Raw genomic sequence first — 19,223 nt, forward strand, 5'->3', positions numbered from 1 at the left:
TCTTGATTTCTCATAAAGTCACTAGCTTCCACTTGCTCCAATCTAATTTTCAAGGAAGTATTTTCTTCAGTAGTCTTTTGGACCTCCTTTTCCATTTGGCTAATTCTGCCTTTCAAGGCATTCTTCTCCTCATTGGCTTTTTGGAGCTCTTTCGCCATTTGAGTTAGTCTATTTTTTAAGGTGTTGTTTCCTTCAGTATATTTTTCAGTATTTTTTGGGTCTCCTTTAGCAGGTCATTGACTTGTTTTTCATGGTTTTCTTGCATCCTTCTCATTTCTCTTCCCAATTTTTCCTCTACTTCTGTTACTTCCAAATCCGTTTTGAGCTCTTCCATGGCCTGGGACCAGTTCATGTTTTTCTTGTAGGCTTTTGATGTAGGCTCTTTGACTTTGTTAACTTCTTCTGTCTGTATATTTTGGTCTTCTTTGTCACCAAAGAAAGATTCCAGAGTCTGAGACTTCATCTGGGTGCGTTTTCGGTGCCTGGCTATATTCCCAGCCAACTAACTTGACCCTTGAGTTTTTCAGTGGGGTATGACTGCTTGTAGAGTTTAGAGAACTATGTTCCAAGCTTGGGGGGATGTGCCGGCTCTGCCACACCAGCACTCCTCCTTCCCCCAAACCCCTAACCCGGACTGGACATAGATCTTCAGCAGGCTCTTCACTCCTACTCTGATCCGCCACTTAATTCCTCCCACCAGGTGGGCCTGGGGCCGGAAGCAACTGCACCTGTAGTTCTGTAGCTGCCCCACCTCCGCTGCCGCCAGGGTGGTAGCCGAACCACAAACTCCTTCCACTCCCGCAGCTTTTCCCACTAACCTTCTGTGTTGCCTTTGGTGTTTGTGGGTTGAGAAGTCTGGTAACTACAGCAGTTCACTGATTCAGGGTGCTAGGGCATGCTCCACCCGGCTCCTGGTCTGGTTGGTCCGCACCGCTCACGCAGGGCACTGCTCCACTCCGCTCTGCTCTGCTCTCAGCTCCCTGAGGGATAGACCTCACCCAGAGACCATCCAGGCTGTCCTAGGCTGGAGCCCTCTTTCCCTCTGCTGTTTTGTGGGTTCTGCAGTTCTAGAATTGGTTCAGAGCCACTTTTTATAGGTTTCTGGAGGGACTTGGCGGGGAGTTCATGCTAGTCCCTGCTTTCCAGGTGCCATCTTGGCTCCATCCCCTGGAAGTCAGTTTGCAAAAAATTCAGTCTCAGATTCCCAGTCATCCAGATTCAGTCTCAGAATTTGGAATCTTTCTTTGGTGACAAAGAAGACCAAAACATACAGCCAGAAGATGTCAACAAAGTCAAAGAGCCTACAACAAAAGCCTCCATGAAAAACATGAACTGGTCTCAGGCCATGGAGGAGCTCAAAAAGGATTTGGAAAAGCAAGTAACAGAAGTAGAGGAAAAATTGGGAAGAGAAATGAGAATGAGGCGAGAAAACCATGAAAAATAAGTCAATGACTTGCTAAAGGAGATCCAAAAAAATACTGAAAAATATACTGAAGAAAACCACACCTTAAAAAATAAACTAACTCAAATGGCAAAAGAACTCCAAGAAGCCAATGAGGAGAAGAATGCCTTGAAAGGCAGAATTAGCCAAATGGAAAAGGAGGTCCAAAAGACCACTGAAGAAAATACTACCTTAAAAATTAGATTGGAGCAAGTGGAAGCTAATGACTTGATGAGAAATCAAGATATAAAACAGAACCAAAGGAATGAAAAAGTGGAAGACAATGTGAAATATCTCATTGGAAAAAACACTGACCTGGAAAATAGATCCAGGAGAGATAAGTTAAAAATTATTGGACTACCTGAAAGCCATGATCAAAAAAAGAGCCTAGATATCATCTTTCAAGAAATTATCAAGGAGAACTGCCCTGATATTCTAGAGCCACAGGGCAAAATAGAAATTGAAAGAATCCACCGATCACCCCCTCAAATAGATCCCAAAAAGAAATCTCCTAAGAATATTGTCGCCAAATTCCAGAGCTTCCAGATCAAGGAGAAAATACTGCAAGCTGCCAGAAAGAAACAATTTGAGTATTGTGGAAACACAATCAGAATAACCCAAAATCTGGCAGTGTCTACATTAAGAGATTGAAGGGCTTGGAATATGATATTCCGGAGGGCAGTGGAGCAAGGATTAAAACCAAGAATCACCTACCCTGCAAAACTGAGTATCATGCTCCAAGGCAAAATATGGACTTTCAATAAAATAGAGGACTTTCAAGCTTTCTCAGTGAAAAGACCAGAGATGAATAGAAAATTTGACTTTCAAACACAAGAATCAAGAGAAGCATGAAAAGGTAATCAAGAAAAAGAACAAGAAAAAGAAATTGCAAGGGACTTACTAAAGTTGAACTGTTTTGCTTACATTCCTACATGGAAAGATGATGTGTATGATTCATGAGACCTCAGGATTAGGGTAGCTGAAGGAAGTATGCATATGTATATGCACATCATATATATATACACACACACACGTATATATATAATATACATAATATATGTTTATATATATATATGTATAAGTGAATGTGTGGTATATGTGTATATATATACACAGAGACAGAGAGAGAGAGAGAGAGAGAGAGAGAGAGAGAGAGAGAGCACGAGCACAGGGTGAGTTGAATATGAAGGGATGATATCTAAAAGACATAAAATCAAATTAAGGGATGAGAGAGGAATATATTGAGAGAGGGAGAAAGGGAGAGATAGAGTGGGGTAAATTATCTCACATAAAAGTGTCAAGAAAAAGCAGTTCTATAGGAAGAGAAGAGAAGGCAGGTCAGGAAGAATGAGTGTATCTTGCTCTCATCAGATTTGGCCTGAGCAGGGAATACCATACACACTCAATTGGATATCTTACCTCACAGGAAAGAAGGAAGAAGAAGACAAAAAAGGGGGGGGGGGGGGGGAATGACAGAAGGGAGGGCAGATGCAGGTGGAGGTAAACAAAAACAAACACTTTCAAAAGGGGACAGGGTCAAGGGAGAAAATTCAATAAAGAGGGATAGGTTAGGAAAGAGCGAAATATAGTTAGTCTTTCACAACATGAGTATTGTGGAAGGGTTATACATAATGATACACATGTGGCCTATGTTGAATTGATTGACTTCTTAGGGAGGGTGGGTGGGAAGGGAAGAGGGGAGAGAATTTGGAACTCAAAGTTTTAAAATCAGATGTTCAAAAACAAAAAAAAAAGTTTTTGTATGCAACTAGAAAATAAGATACACAGGCAATGGGCCATAGAAATTTATCTTGCCCTACAAGAAAGGAAGGGAAAAGGGGATGGGAGGGGAGTGGGGTGACAGAAGGGAGGGCTGACTGGGGAACAGGGCAACCAGAATATACACCATCTTGGAGTGTGGGAGAGGGTAGAAATGGGGAGAAAATTTGTAATTCAAACTCTTGTGAAAATCAATGCCGAAAACTAAATATATTAAATTAAAAAAAAACTGAAAAAAAAAAAAAACCACTCTAACCTAACTTTGATAGATATTCAACGCAAGGCATACCTATTTAACTGAAGTACCACCAATGATCACAGATATTGATTAAGACAGTAATCATTACCTGACATGAGAAAGCAATACCTGGAATATTTTGTGTTTTATCAAGAATATGATGTCCCTATCTAATGCTAGTATCAGTATACCCAAGAAATCAAATCCAATGTCAATTTCTCAAATTAAAATGATTCTCTGAAAATCAATCATTTGGAAATTTTGGATTCTAATTATAATTCTAAAAGCTAACAGGATCCTAATTTTGCCGTTTTTGAATGCTACACATTCCATTTTTTTTAAAAAAAATGGATATAACTATCATCCAATAACTGGTTACTATTTAAAAGGTAAAATACAAATCAAAATGACATTGAGGTTTTCTTCATATCCTGCAAAATAGCAAAGATGACACAAAACAGGAATATTCAACATTGGAACATGTAAGAAGATAGGGGTGTATCTAAACTATATAAATCAATGTAGTAGAATATTACTGTCCTGAAAGAAATGATGAAGGACAAATACAGGGAAGCATAGATCTATATGAACCAATGCAAAATGAAGTTAACAGAGCCAAAAAAGAAAAAAAACATTATGCACAATGGCTAAACCAATGTAAATGGAAAGAATAATCACCAAAAAAAAAAAAATCAACAGTGAATTTTGGAAAGTTATGAAGAAGAAGTATGTCTTGAAAGAAGACTTGTGAGAAGACACGCCCTACGCAGAGGTGGGAGGCCCACAACTGTGGTACACTGCAAATATTTTCAGACTTTTTGATATATTCAACCGTTATGGTGATTTTTTTCCTTGCCTTTTTTTTTTTGGTTGGTGCTCTTAAAATATATATTTATTATATGGGATGGCTCTCGTGGAAGGAAACAAGAAGAGTTACAGAAGGAAAACATAAAAGACATCAAAAAAAAAAACAAAACATTTTTTAAAACAGCAAACTTGCCTAAAAAGTAATTACACCCCAAAAGAGAACTTGATATATGTATTCTCAGAATAATAAGAGAAAGTAGGTAGCTAAAGTGGAGTGGAAAAGGCAAAAACAAAATGTTTCTATATTAACAGGTTAAAAAAAAAGATAAAAAAGATAAAAAAATAATAAAAGAAGGTGCTTAAGATTTGCAGGACCCTGTACAAGTTATTTCATTTCTCTGGGACTCAATTTTCTTAATGGAATGGTTAGGTTTTTTAACTGCATGAGTAAGGCACTGTCCCTCTCTTAAACAGGAAAAGGGCAGGTCAGAATCACTTTAAATTCATCATTCTTGCTAATTTTCTGTGATTAATCATTGGTTGCTTACAATGGACATGAAATGCAAGTAAAATAAAATTCAGACACACTCCATCAGAGAGATCATCCTTATGGCTCAGGTGTTAAGCCTACGAAATTAATTTCAGTTCAAGATGAAGAAATCAAAACCACAAGCTGCCAAGTTCCTTCCTTTTTATTAGAATGTACTACGCTATGTTTGAGCTTTTCAAAAGGAAAGGGAGAAAGCAACATGTTTCATAAAACCTATACTCAGTTCTGCAAGTTCTAATAAAAACAGGAAAACCAAATGACATTGCTGAGAATAAAGACTCCAGGAGCCAAATCAGAGGCCGAGAATAAAAAATAAGTATTACAAAAACTGGACTAGGTATATAGAAGAGTTTACACGAGGACTTGTAATGGCTAAGAAATCTATGTTTCAATGTTTCTGCTCTAAGGACAACTAATCAACTGCAACAAAACAAAAGCTTATCACAATTATACTGCAAGATAAATCAAATGGACAAATCTATTAACATTTAACTACATCCATTTTGAGAGCTTCGTGGACTTTCTTGAATTTAAGATTTATTGCCTCCTGGATCTTAGTGAAACTCTTTAATTAGCTAATTAGAAATTAGAACTGCATTCTACTCTTAGAATGCCCCTAGGTAATAGAGAAGTTAGGATTGGGATTTTGGTAAAAGAGAACGAGTTTAGATACTGATAGTACTTTTGGAGCTCCAACAGTTGGACTAAAAGAACTGGTGGCAGGAGGCCAGTGCTTATTCATTGACTCAGTAGTAGAAAAATGAGACCCATTTAATACATTTTAGGATTCCCACTTCAAAACCCAACCTGTTTTTAATATGCTTTTAAAATTTACACAAATTTATAAAACTTGTTATGATTTCAAGCAACAAAATGTCTAAAGCTGGCCTCATATAGGAAAATGTTGGTTGTAGTCTCACCTGTAAAATGTTCTTCAATGGCCCTGGGGAAGCCACTGAACCCTTCTATGTTCTATGTGCAGCTCTCTAAGATCCTGAGTTACAAAGAAGGTGCAGATCAGCACCTGGTAGATGGAAATTCACGATTGGGGAGATCCCCATATCGCTGAAATCACAGGTCCAGTCTCTTCCCATATCTCTACTATTTATATGGTCCATAAAACCCTTTGTTGTCTAAATGGTGTACAGCAGATCTAGAATAGTTTTAGCTCCAGAATCTCAAGATGAGAGAGGAGGACTATAACTATTTCAGGTTCCCTCTTATTCTTTGCCATTCCATAGAAGTCTTCAACTTTATTTAGCCAATAGGAAGTTTTGGTTGCATAGATTTAGAGCAAGAAAGGGCCTCAGAGGTCATCAACTATAACCCCCTTACACTGGTGATGAGGCACAAAGAGGTTACAGGACAAACAAATAATGAGGATTAAAACCCAGAGGTTTTGATTTCTATTCCTTCTCTTCTGATCTTCCGATTCCATTCTCTTCACTGTATAGTGCTGTCTCCTTAAAAAGGGAAAGCCATGCATGTACACAGTCTGACTACTGAATTACGGGGCTGAATATCATACAGAAAACAATTACATTTCTGAAAAAGTTATTATATAATTATATATCTGAAGAATGATCCAAATTACAACAGATTTTTTCAACAGAAATAATAGAGGCTACATTCTTGCCCCAGGAAATGCTGATAACCAAGTTTTATAAAAATAGTGTCAAACACTATGAATTAAGCAAAAATAAATTGCAAGGTTTAGTGCAGTGTATAGAGCGATGGGCTGGGATCAGGAAGACTGGAATTCAAATTCTGACTCAGCCACTTACTAGCTCTGTGACCCTGGAAGCAAGATATTTACCTCGTTCAGTTATCTGTAAAGTGCATTTAATATTAACACCTACTTTACTGGATTGTGGTCAGGATCAAAGGAGATAATATGATTTCCTTGATGATAAAGACTGTTTTTATTTGAAGCCCTTAGGTGGCACAGTGCATAAGTAGGGCCTGGACGAATGAAGACTTGCATTCAAATTTTGACTCAAGACATTTATTAGCTGTCTGACTCTGACCAAGTCATTTTATTAACCAGTTTCCTCAACTGCAAAATGGGGATAAGATAATGATAGAATCTGTCCCCGAGGGTTGCTCTGAGGACCAAATGAGATAATATTTGTAAAGAACTTAGCACAATGCCTAACACATTGTATTGAATAAATGCTTATGTCCTTTTTCTCTCTTTCTTTCTTACCTATAGAATAAAAATTAGATGTAAATCAATTAAGTAAAATGCTAGTAAACCTAATTCATCAAATTTAGTGATTCACAAGGAGAATAATATAGATCAAAATTCTGAATGTTAAATTATTGCAGAGAAAATAATTTTTCTAAATAATTTTAATATACTTTTTACTTATTATGCACACTTGGTATGTTAAGTATATAATTAGCAAAATAAACAAAACCACACAGTCATTTACTTCAACTCACAAGATTTTTCACTGAAAAAATTTATAGTGTCTGACACACTGAACCTCAACAATATATAGTAAACAAATAGAGCATTTACTGAATATACATCCAATTTTTTAAAGGATAAAACTATCTTTGTGTTGCTATGTAAAATAAGATAAAATGGTAATTCTTGCCACATATTATGGGTGCCTTGGTGAAGCAGTTAAATAAAGTGAAACTGATTTTTGCCTCTCCTTTCCCTTTTTCTTTAAAAACATTACTTGTTATAAATGAAAGACTGATGATCAAAAAAAAAATACAAGATATAAATAAAATAAGCAAGATAACAAGTTTTTTGAAGTTTTCTTTCTGAAAATTAGGACAATCACATTGACATTTTATTTATTTGAGATAAATTAACATGCTCCTTATTACTTACTGAATTATGGAGGGGTGGGGGTAGGCAAATTTGTCACTCAAAGTTTTTGGCTTCTTTTTGTGTTCAGTAGATAACCTGTCTCCTGGGTTAGTGCCTAACTGTGACAGAATTTGAAGAGGGAAAACCCGATCTTCTTTCTTCTCGTTATAAAATCAGGGAAAAAAAATTAGCAGCACCTGATGGGATTTTTAAGAATGAGGAGTTTTATATTTGTCAGTCAACTTATGTAATAATTTTGCATGAAGCATTTACAAAAATAAAATGACATTTCAAAAATGTTAATTATGTATATGACCAAATAATTTTAAGTGATCAGTGGATCATTTGAGAAATATTCTCTGATGGAACTCAAAAACCCCAATCATACTAAAAATGAATCTATCTAATACCTGTGAGACTATTCAAGTTTTTTGCTTCTAAACTTATGATAATCTCTTCTTAACCAATCAGAATTCATCTACTCTTTGAGGATGATAGTTCTCCCTCCTCCTGATCCTTATGATGGCACCACTATGCATTCCACAGGGGGAAGGGCTCTTAATTGAAACAAACTTTTTAATTTCTCTTTAGAATTTACTGTTTAATACAGACATCAAATATTAATTATAACAACCAAGCAAGATGTTTCCTCATTATCAGAACACAACTATAATTCTCTAATCCATTTTTTAAAAGCCACTAATGGCAACTCTGTTTAGGTTGGCTTTACATCATTTAATTTTCCTTAAAAAAAAAAAAAACTCAACGTATTTGGCACAATAGCAAATATGCTAATGGAATCTGAGCATGTACCCAGACATTGGTCTGGTTGTTGTAAAACAAATGTGTCTGCTCTGTTTCCACATTTATCTTAGTGGTATAGACCATTGGGGCATAAATTGACTCTATTAATGTTAGCACTTAATTAACATTCAAATTAAAAATGACATTAAGTACAACGGGCTTTGAAAATAAATCAGTATGACTCCATTTCAATAACAAGGGCTCCTCCAACAAACAAGCTTGTCTTGGCACTGTGAAAAAAAATTTTATCCCTACCAAAAGAAGAAGAAGAAAATAAAAACTAGCTCCTAGGGAACAACCTATGGGAAAAAAACCAACCACTTCAAACTTAAGAGAAGTCTTTCTGTTCCAGAATGCCTCACCTCTAGCTCTTGCTCCCTTTGTAGTGCAAACTGTTTGAAGGACTTGACAATAAGGCCGGCATTAGAGCAATCATAGACGAAAATGGAAGGGCTGCCCATCCAAGTCTGCAGATCATAGATGGACAGTGGAATATATTGAGTATAGTTCTGGAAAACAAAAACAAAATAAATATACATTACTTATGCATTGGAAGAACTATAAATACAGTTCCCTTTCCCAGACTACATTTTTAAAGGCCACTATCAAGCTTAAATGAGTTTTAAACTCTGGGTAGTAAAAGACTTTTTTCCTGATTGACTTCTTGGGAGTGGGGGGAGGGCTCCAGGTAAAGGAGATAGGTGTCTTCCTCTTCCCGATCTAAAATATTATAAATTCACAGGACATAATCACAGAAGATGAGATGTTAGTGTGTTATCATGGACAACTTGGCCATTGCCCTACTGTCATGGAGAGAGTTAATACTTTGGGTGTTCTAGGTCAATAGTCGATCTAAATGTAACAAGGAGAAAGATGTATTTAAAAGCGGAGCTATTTGCCTAGGAGACACCCCATGCCGGAGGCCTAGCAGAAACATATACTCTAGCCAGACATGTAACTGGAGGCCAGAAGCAATTTCAAGGTATAAGGCCTCTGAAGAAGACAGAAGAGAGAGCTAGCCCCAGAAACTGAGAATCGAGCTGAAGGTAGGAGCAGACGTTGGGAGCATGGTTGAATGAGTAAGCCAGCAAAGCCTCTGTGTAAAGGGGGGAACTTTGAGAGGACATGACAGGAGAGAAATGACTTTCAAGCCCAGCAGAACCTTAGTAATGAGCAGCCTCAGTCACATATGTTCTGTCCATTTATGTCTCACAACTACATGACTCCATGTTTACGATCATTCTTTCCACATGATGTGCGCATTTCTAGAAGAGTACACCTCAGATTTATGGGTGGTTTTTGTAGCGATTGTTTTTGCTATGCCAGGTCGGTAATAAATTCCTCTGCTAAGAGCTAATGGGGTCAACTGGTAGGCTGTTAATATAAAACCAGGTGCTGTGCTAAGCACTTTTTACAAATATTATTTGACTCTCACAATAAACCTTGCAAGGTGGGTGTTATTATTAGACCTACTTTATAGTTGAGGAAACTGAGGCAAGGAGGTTATGTGACTTACCCAATCACAGAAATAGTAAGTATCTTAATCTAGATTTGAATTCAGGTCTTCTAGGCTCCAGAATAAAGGCTCTACCCACTGTGCAAACAGTTCTGTGATTCACAGCATCTAATAAAACACTGTGAATTACACCAGGTGCTTAATAAATGAATTGCAGCCTATATTATGTACACTAATAGTATGTGTAATAATACAACAGTAAACTGGAGCCCCCCCCCAAAAAAAAGAAGAGAATGAGAGGCCAAATGAGAAGAAACCATTTCTTAGAATAACAGAATCAGAGAAATAAAGATGTTACAAGGAACTATAGCTTGTCTAATACTTTCATTTTAGATATGAGTAACTCCACAAAGATCAAGTGATTTCTCAAATGTCACAAAGTTTGTTAGTAGTTAGGTCCCATGACTATAACCCACTACATCACAGTGTTTCTTGCTATTCAAATATGTTCATGTGTGAGTTCTATGTGTCCATTTTACCTTTCACCACACTGCAAACGTTTTGTAGTTGTAGGTAACAGTTTTACTTCATTTCTGCCGTCCCTTAAATAGTGCCTACTAAGTCAACAAATGATGTTTTTGCTGCTAATAAATATAGTGAAGCTATAAGGAAGAGGAAGCCAAAATTCTTAAGGAAATTTTATGATGTTATTTCTATAAAATAGTAGATACTACACAAATTATTCAATACTCTGTGCTTTATGATTCTCCAATATGACATCTCATCAGTTACAGACATAGCTTCTGAGATGCAGTCAAGTCAGTTGGCTGGCTTGAAGCCCCCAGTCATTATCTCTCCTTGGTACACATTAAGAATTTTATACTTATTGAGTACAAATGACATTCTACCATCATTTGTATGCATGAAGCAATTAATAAGATACTTGGCTCTAATCCTTCTTTAACTCAGAAGTAATGTATGTACAAATTTAGGTGAGATGATAATGGACAGATAGGCAGAACCATCATGTGCTTAAACTGCTTCCCTGAAAAATGTCCCATTTAATATTAATTTTCTTGACATTACTATGTTAGTGACATTTTCTTTTTTTAAAAGATATTTTTCCACTTGTACAACAAATACACTAGAATTCCAAGTATACTCAGGTCTTTTGCATAAATTTGTGGTACATGTATATTCCATAAGTATGTGTTTGAGACAAAATCTTTATAATAATAAAGAATGGGGAGAGTTTTATCATGCTTATGGGCAGCTTTGCCAATAATTATGCAATTAACAAAAAAAAATGTCCTGGGAACCTACCAGACTTCTGGCAATATCCATTTACTTCCTCAAATAATATATTGCTTTCATGAATTTACATATTTTTTAAAATGACAAAATTGTGAATGTTTTGTTTCAAGTACACTTACATATAATATATTTGGAAGGGCCATTAACGCTCTTATTTTTTGGTAAGATAGGTGAGAACAGGCTTATATCAGAGAGAAAGCTGGTAAAGTACTTTGCTAGTATGTAATAATCAATGTGAAATAATACTGTCAGCTATTTTAATCCTTTGAAACAATACTTATAGATCTTAATAAGGCAGAGTTTTAATTCTGTTCTTCAGTATATTAAAGGTGGTGCACAAGCTTTCTATTTCCTACTTGATGTAATTTTTTTTCCTGTAAATATAGATAACCAGAGATTTTCTACATCCTCCATCCTCTGGGTTTTTTCCACTTTAATTTCTTCACTTCTCAAGCCTCTATAATCTTTTGAGAGGTTGAAATGCTACTTAGTCTTCTATATTACTTTTATTCCTTATATATTTTAAAATTTTGAAACTGTTATTTTCAATAGCTGAATAAGGGAATCTAGAGTCTCTGGCGAACTTTTATTTTGCAGACTTCCTTCCATATGTTTCCTTTTTTGTTGTCTCCTTTAAAGGGGGAATATCACACTCAATTTTTCTACTACATGTACTATCAACTAGATATGACAGGTATTTGCAATGCTTTCCTCCATACCTTCAATAGCTTTCTCAAGATTCTTCTGCTATGGTGGTATCCGTAGGGGTATTTCTTAGTTCTACCACCTTTCATGCTTCCATTCTTAAGATTCTAGCATTCAGTCTGTTAGCTGGATTCACAATGTCAAATGCAAAAAGGGCTTTTCAGATTTATAATTTACTCAAGCCCATCTCTTTTTCAAAATCAGGTGCTGTTTATCATCTGCTTAGTTATTTGGGTATGCTTTTTGTAATTTACATTTTCAATGACCTCGCGATTTCCAATTTTGCAGAACCCCTCAATTTCATCCCTTATTTCATCTAAACAGGATGTAAGGATAAAGTTATTACTCTATGATTCCCTTACACTTGTTGGCAACCTGTTATGTGATTTACAACTGAAATTATCCTTGATAAAAACAAGCACAAGGCCTTTGTCTATAATTGGAGAGAAAATTTCCAAATTTGTGATGAACTTTTTTTGGACTGTATCTGTAGAGTTCACTTTTATTGGGAGCAATTTCTATGAAATAGCAAAACTTTGCCTACCAGTACATTTCAGCACCACCTCTGCAACTTATAGTCTTAAGAGTTGCACTTGATCAGGTGCCCCTCCTTTCCAAGCTGGTCATCACAACGGCTTCAAGTACAGTCATTTGGAAGGCTACGCCTTTTCATCAAGTTCTTATATTCAGGAGTAGCTTTCTAATAATAGCTACAGTGCTAATCCAATTAACGTTAAAACCTTAAATTAATTGGCCAGCACTTCAGAGTTCATACCAAGTTAGTCTTGTGGGAGACAGCGTTGCTGTCACAATAAATTGGCTGGCATTTCCTTCCTGTGCCATGCGTCCATGCTCCCAACCCTGTGTCTCTGTCTGGCTCTTGGCTCTTGTCTCTCTCAATAGACAGTTGGCCTTGAGAAAATTCTCATCATTGTCATTATTGTGCCCACTGAAATCTGTCAACACATTAAAACTAGATGTTTTCAAAGATTCTTTTCCATATTCAATTCCTACCGTTTCTCATTTTCCTTGCGGATCTCACTTGAAATTCTTATCATAAGTGTTGAAAGGTAAATGTACCTAGATTTAGAATAAAGGTACAACATGGCTAAAAATGAGTATTTACTTTTTTGTCAGCTAGTAAGCTTCTTGTACTGACTCAAAGACTTTTTTACAACTTAGTGAGAAGAGTGGAAAGAGTGGTACACTAACTATTGGTGGAGTTGTGAGCTAATCCAACTATTCTGGAGAACAATTTGGACAATGCCCAAAGAGCTATAAAACTATGACCCAGCAATATTATTGCTACTAGGTCTGTATCCCACAGATACAAAAGAAAAGCGAAAAGGACATATTTGTACAAAAATATTTGTAGCAGTTCTTTTCATGGTGGCAAAGAATTAGAAGTCAAGGGGACACCCATCATTCAGGGAATGGCTGATCAAGTTGTGGTATATGATTGTGATGAAATACTACTGCACTATAAAAAATGCCAAACAGGATGATTTCAGAAAAACCTGGGAAGTCTTATATGAACTGATGCAAGGTGAAATAAGCAAAACCAGGAGAACATTGTATACAGTAACAGCAATATTTTAAGGATGATCAACTGTGAATGACTTAGCTACTCTGATTAAGACAATGATCCAAGACAATCCCAAAGGACCCATGATGAAAAAAGCTATCCACCTTCTGAGAGAGAAGTGATGAACTCTGAAAAAAAACAAAAAAACAAAAAAACAAAAAAAACAACTTAGTAAAAGGACAAGGCAGGTTAAAAAAAAAAATGAAGCCAGTTCCAAAGCAAACCAATGATAATGTAAGATTAGAGAAGCAAAAGACAGGAAAGTGAGTTTAGCAATATAATGATGAAAAGGATTATTCAAGGCACATGGTAGCTGTCAGACACTGTTTTGGAATGTTCATTCTGAACAACAACATGAGGTTTGTAGTTAGTTTATATTAAGCTGTCTTACACTAATTGAAACAAAGATTTTTTTAGCTATTCTCATCTTGCCATATCAATACATAAATCATCTTCTTACCCTGGGCTAGAGCCCAGGTTTTATACTTCCTTTGTATCCCTCAGCATTTTGCATAAAACAAAGCAGACATAAAAAAAAAATGTTCATTGAATGTCAAACTGCAATTCAATTTTTTCTTTCAAATTCAGGAGGGATATAGCATCATACCTTAAGCACTGAGAGAATAGGATTTTTTTTTTAATCAACCACATCATCAAATCCTACCCTTACCTGTGTTCATGTTCTGGCCACATAGAAGAAATCTGCTATACAAGCCTAAATTGTAGAGTTATTTCACACAATTAGAAAAAATATTCATAAAGCTGTTACGTGAGAGACATTGCAAAATATATGAACGAACACTATCTTTTTTATCATGATTATTAAATGTTAGGTAACCATGCAAAATATACAAAAACAATGATATTAACCATATACAAATAAAAATTGTCATCCTTGCTGCATTCCCCAGTATGCCTGAATGAACATAAGAGAGAGTTTGGAAGGACACTGTAATGGTGAACACAGCAGAATAGAGTCAATCAATCAATCAATGAACATTGTTTGTAGGTACTATGTTTAGCACTGGGGATACAAAACAGACAAAAGACAATGCCTTCACTCAAGGAACTTACAATCAAATAGGGAGGATAACAGGTAAAAAAAATACACAAGCAAGTTTACTTACAAGATAAATAGAAAATAATTTACAGAACAGCACTAGAATTAAGAGAATTAGGGAAAGTTTCCTGTAGAAGATGGGTTTTAGTTGGGACTTAAAGGAGCCAAGGAGATCAGAAGTAGGAGGGGAAAATGGAGAGCTTTTCAGGAATAGAGAATAGCTTGAGAAAATGCCTGGAACTGAGAGATGAAGTGTCTTGTTCCTTGATCAAAGAGCACAGGATAGGGATTAAGGTGTAAGAAGACTGGAACCCTAGGAGAGAGATACCTTACGAAGGGCTTTGATTAAACATTATGTATTTGATCCTAGAAGCAATAGGAAGGCTGTGGAATTTATTAAGTTGGGGCAGAGGGGGTCACATTATCAGGAAAAATCACTTTGGTGGATGAATGGAAGATGGACTCGAGTCAGGAGAGACCTGAGGCAAGCAGAGGCAATAAGCAGGCTGTTGTGATAGTCCAGGTGTGAAGTGATGAGATTCAATGAATTCTAGTCTCAAACTCTGCAACTGAGTGATTTTGGGCAAGTAACTTTTCATCTATGGGCCTAAAGTTTCCTCATCAGAAAAATGAGAGGTTAGGATTAGATGATCTCTGAGCTCTCTTCTAGCTCTGACATTCTCTGATTGTACAATAAGGTTAAGAACTAGAATAAAGAATTTATCATAGTCTTCCCCTTCTGGGTTACAATCTAAATTTATTTTTTGATATTAAAAAAACATAAAATTTTATATCAACTTTCTGATCTATTAAGTAAATTAAAAGCTCAGGCACTTACTAGCTGTGTGACCCTGGGCAAGTCACCTAACCCTGTTTGCTTCAGCTTCTTCATCTGTCAAATGAACTAGAGAAGGAAATGGCAAACCTTCCAGTATCTTTGCCAAGAAACGGTGAAGTCAGACATGACTAAAAATGACTAAATGACAACAACAACATGTTTTTTAAAAGTAACCTATGACAGACAACTTTCAATCTAAGACAGGGTCTTTGTTCATGCCCTGGAGTAATTTTAACAGACACAAAAACAATGCAGTATGCTATAGCATTTCTCTTCAACATTGTAAATCAATGAGAACAGCACAAGTAGCATTTCTGGAGTAATTTAAAGACTTCTTTATATATGGTAAGTCTTTTGAACCTCACAAAATTTCTTTGAGGTCACTACTGAGCTTATCCATACCCATTTACTGACGCTCAGAAAAATTAAGGAACTTGTCAATGGTCAAAGACCTTCAATTCAGGAGCAGAATTTTAACTAAGGTCTTCCTTCCTGACTCCAAGAATAGCAGCCTATCGACTATGTCCACTGCCACTCACTCAAAAAAGGGACATATGTTAAGGAGTAAAGTTTTGGTACATAATAACCACCCTACTGGACTTTAAGATTCATGAAGACAGGGACAAAAAGCCCTGCCAAAATCTGTAATTACTTAATACAAAAAAATGTTCTTTGCAAATGACTTTACCAGATACATTTTCTATCATAAATTAATCAACAAAAAGCAGACAGTGTAGCATAATGGATAAAGGGCCAGCCTTAGAAGGATTAGTTTCAAGACCTGTCTCTGACAAATTCTGTATGAGACCCTGCACATATCTGAGACAACTCTCTAAGAAGAGAAATCAAAAGACACTTGCTAATCTCAACTAGCAGGGATAGATTCCTCACTAGAAATAACATACAGTAATGAAAACACAGATATGGAAGGGAAAAAATAAAAAACAAAATAAAGAAAAAATCCTGCTATTTTGGTTTATCATTTAGTCTTTTCTAAGTTTGGCTTAAGTGTTAATCAGTTCCTCAAAAACAGATCAACTTTGAAAACCTAAGTAACTAAATATATAAAGATGAAAACTGTACCTAGGACATCTGATGACACCACCAAGATACAAAGACCTCTGTGGGGTCTGTACTAAAGCAGTTTGCCTGTCTCTCCTACACCATATAAATGACAAGTTGTTTCACTTGAATAAAATGAATATTTTCTTTAAAATATCAAATGTGCATGTGCTCAGTCTAGTAATACTGTAACAGCTTGGAAGACTATATTACTTTACTTCTATTGGGGGGGGGCAGAGAGGGAACATCTACTTCATTAATTACAGTAAAATAAGAAAAATGACTTCAGGGGCTACCTCTGTTGGAAAAGTCAGACATCCAAACCATATTAGCCTATCTCAAAAAAGCAAATACTGCTTGTCAAACAGAAGAATGAATTATAGTCATGTAATCTTTCAGTAATTGGCCTAGAAAACTACAGCTTTTACCCTGCAGTGAACAATTCTGGGATTTTGATGGGGGTTTGGGGTGGGGAGAAAAAGGAAAAAAAAAGTAGAAAAGATGGAAAATGTGACTTTTTCTTTGTGCTATCTCTATGAATCTGAAAATTCATGACCACTGACTGAAAAAAAATTTATATAGTGTTCTTAATGTTGACAAAGACACCAAAACCCTGGAATATAGGTGCTACGTATATCATTATCCCCACTTCACAGATTAACAAATACTGAGGCTGAGATATTTAAAGTGACTTACCCAGGGTCATATAAACTGATAGCCTTTTTCCCCTTTAAATTCAATTTTATTTTCAGTTCTGATTTTTCTTAATCTCTGCTCCCTCTGTCCCTCACTAACCCATTGAAAAGGCAAGAAAACAAAACCCATTACAAAAAAGCATAGTAATACATAACAAATGCATGCATTAGCCATGTCAGGAAGGAAGGGAGTGAGGGAGGTAGGGAGGGAAGGAACAAAAGAAAAAAATTGCTTCAATCTACACTCTGAATCCATTGGTTTTCTACACAGAGGTGGGTAGTATTTTCCATCTTTTTAAAAAATTTATTATTTATTATTTAATAGTCTTTAATTTTCAACACTGATTTCCACAAAATTTTGAGTTCCAAATTTTCTCCACATTTCTACCCTCTCCCCCCCAAGATGGAATATATTCTGATTGCCCCTTTCCCCAGTCTGCCATACCTTCTGTTACCCCTCCCATCCCCTTTCTCCTTACTTCCTTGTAGGGCAAGATAGATTTCTATACTGCATTGCTTGTATATCTTATTTCCCAGTTGCATGTAAAAACAACTTTTTTTTGAGCATTTGTTTTTAGAACTTTGAGTTCTAAATTCTCTCCCTTCTTACCTTCCCACCCACCCTCCTTGAGAAGGCAAGCAATTCAACATAGGCCACACATGTATCATTATACAAAGCACTGCCATAATAGTCATATTGTAAAAGTCTAACTTTATTTCCCTCCATCCTATCCTGTCCCCGTTTATTCAATTTTCTCCCTTCATCCTGTCCCTTTTCAAAAGTGTTTGCTTTTGATTACCTCCTCCCCTGATCTGCCCTCCCTTCTATCATGCCCCCTCTCTTATCCCCTTACTCCTTAGTTTCCTATAGGGTAAGATACACAATAGAGTGTGTATGTTATTCCTTCCTTAAGTCAAATCTGATGAGACCGAGATTCACTCCCTCCTTTCACCTGCCCCCTCTTTCCTTCCAATAGAACTGCTTTTTCTTGCCAATTTTACATGAGATAATTAACCCCAGTCTATCTCTCCCTTTCTCCTCCCAATATATTCCTCTCTCACCCCTTATCATATTTTTTTATTTATTTATTTTCGGGTGCCATCCCTTCATATTCAACTCACCCTGTGCCCTTTGTCTGTATATATGTATATTCCCTTCAAATACCTAATACTGAGAAAGGTTTCATGAGTTACAAATATTATCTTTCCATGTAGAAACGTAAACAAAACAGTTCAACTATAGTAAGCCCCTTATGATTTCTCTTTCCTGTTTACATTTTCATACTTCTCTTGATTCTTGTATTTGAAAGCCAAATTTTCTATTCAGTTCTGGTCTTTTCATCGAAAAAGCTTGAAAGTCTTCTATTTTATTGAAAATTCACATTTCATTCTGGAGTATTATACTCAGTTTTTCCAAGTTAGTATTTTCCATCTTGACTCCTCTGGAACTGTGGCTGGTCATTGTGTTAATCACAGTTACTAAGTCTTTCAAAGTTGAAAATCTTTACAATATTGCTTTTCTGTACAAACTGTTCTCCTAGTTCTGCTCAACTCAAGTTGCATTAGTTCATACAAGTCTTCCCAGGTTTTAATGAAATCATCCATTGCATTCAGACACCAAAACTTCTTCAGTCATTCCCCAACTGATAGGCATTCCTCAGTTTCAATTCTTTGCCATCACAAAAAGAGCTGCTGCAAATATTTTTATACATATGTGTCCTTTTCTTCTTTCTTTGATCTCTTCGGCAAATAGACATAAGTGCAGTATTGCTGGGTCAAGGTGTATGCATAGTTTAAAAACTTTATAGGCATAGCTTGAAATTGCTTTCCAGAATAGTTGGATGACTTTATAGATGCACGAAAAGTACATTAATGGACCTGGAACTGTTTTCCCATATCCCCTCATTTTCTTTTTTTATCGTCTTAATCAATCTGTTGGGTGTGAGATGGAATCTCAAGATTGTTTTAATTTGTACTTCTCTAATTATGTATGATTTAGAGCAGTTTTTCATATGGCTACTGATAGCTTGGATATCTTCCTCTGAAAACTATCCCTTGACCA

The 19,223-nt window shown here is 36.1% G+C and overlaps 1 protein-coding gene across 2 annotated transcripts in view; it reads right to left on the reverse strand.

Moving 5' to 3' along the window:
* RPTOR (regulatory associated protein of MTOR complex 1) overlaps nucleotides 1–19,223 on the reverse strand; it is a 547,756-nt gene that overhangs the window by 326,851 nt on the left and 201,682 nt on the right. For both annotated transcript variants that reach the window (XM_036753902.1, XM_036753901.1), the window contains exon 5: nucleotides 8,809–8,955. In XM_036753902.1, the coding sequence (XP_036609797.1) occupies nucleotides 8,809–8,955 (147 nt within the window). The remainder of the gene's footprint in view (nucleotides 1–8,808; nucleotides 8,956–19,223) is intronic.

Source organism: Trichosurus vulpecula, chromosome 4, assembly GCF_011100635.1.
Source record: "Trichosurus vulpecula isolate mTriVul1 chromosome 4, mTriVul1.pri, whole genome shotgun sequence".
In the NCBI taxonomy this organism is placed as follows: Eukaryota; Metazoa; Chordata; class Mammalia; order Diprotodontia; family Phalangeridae; genus Trichosurus; species Trichosurus vulpecula.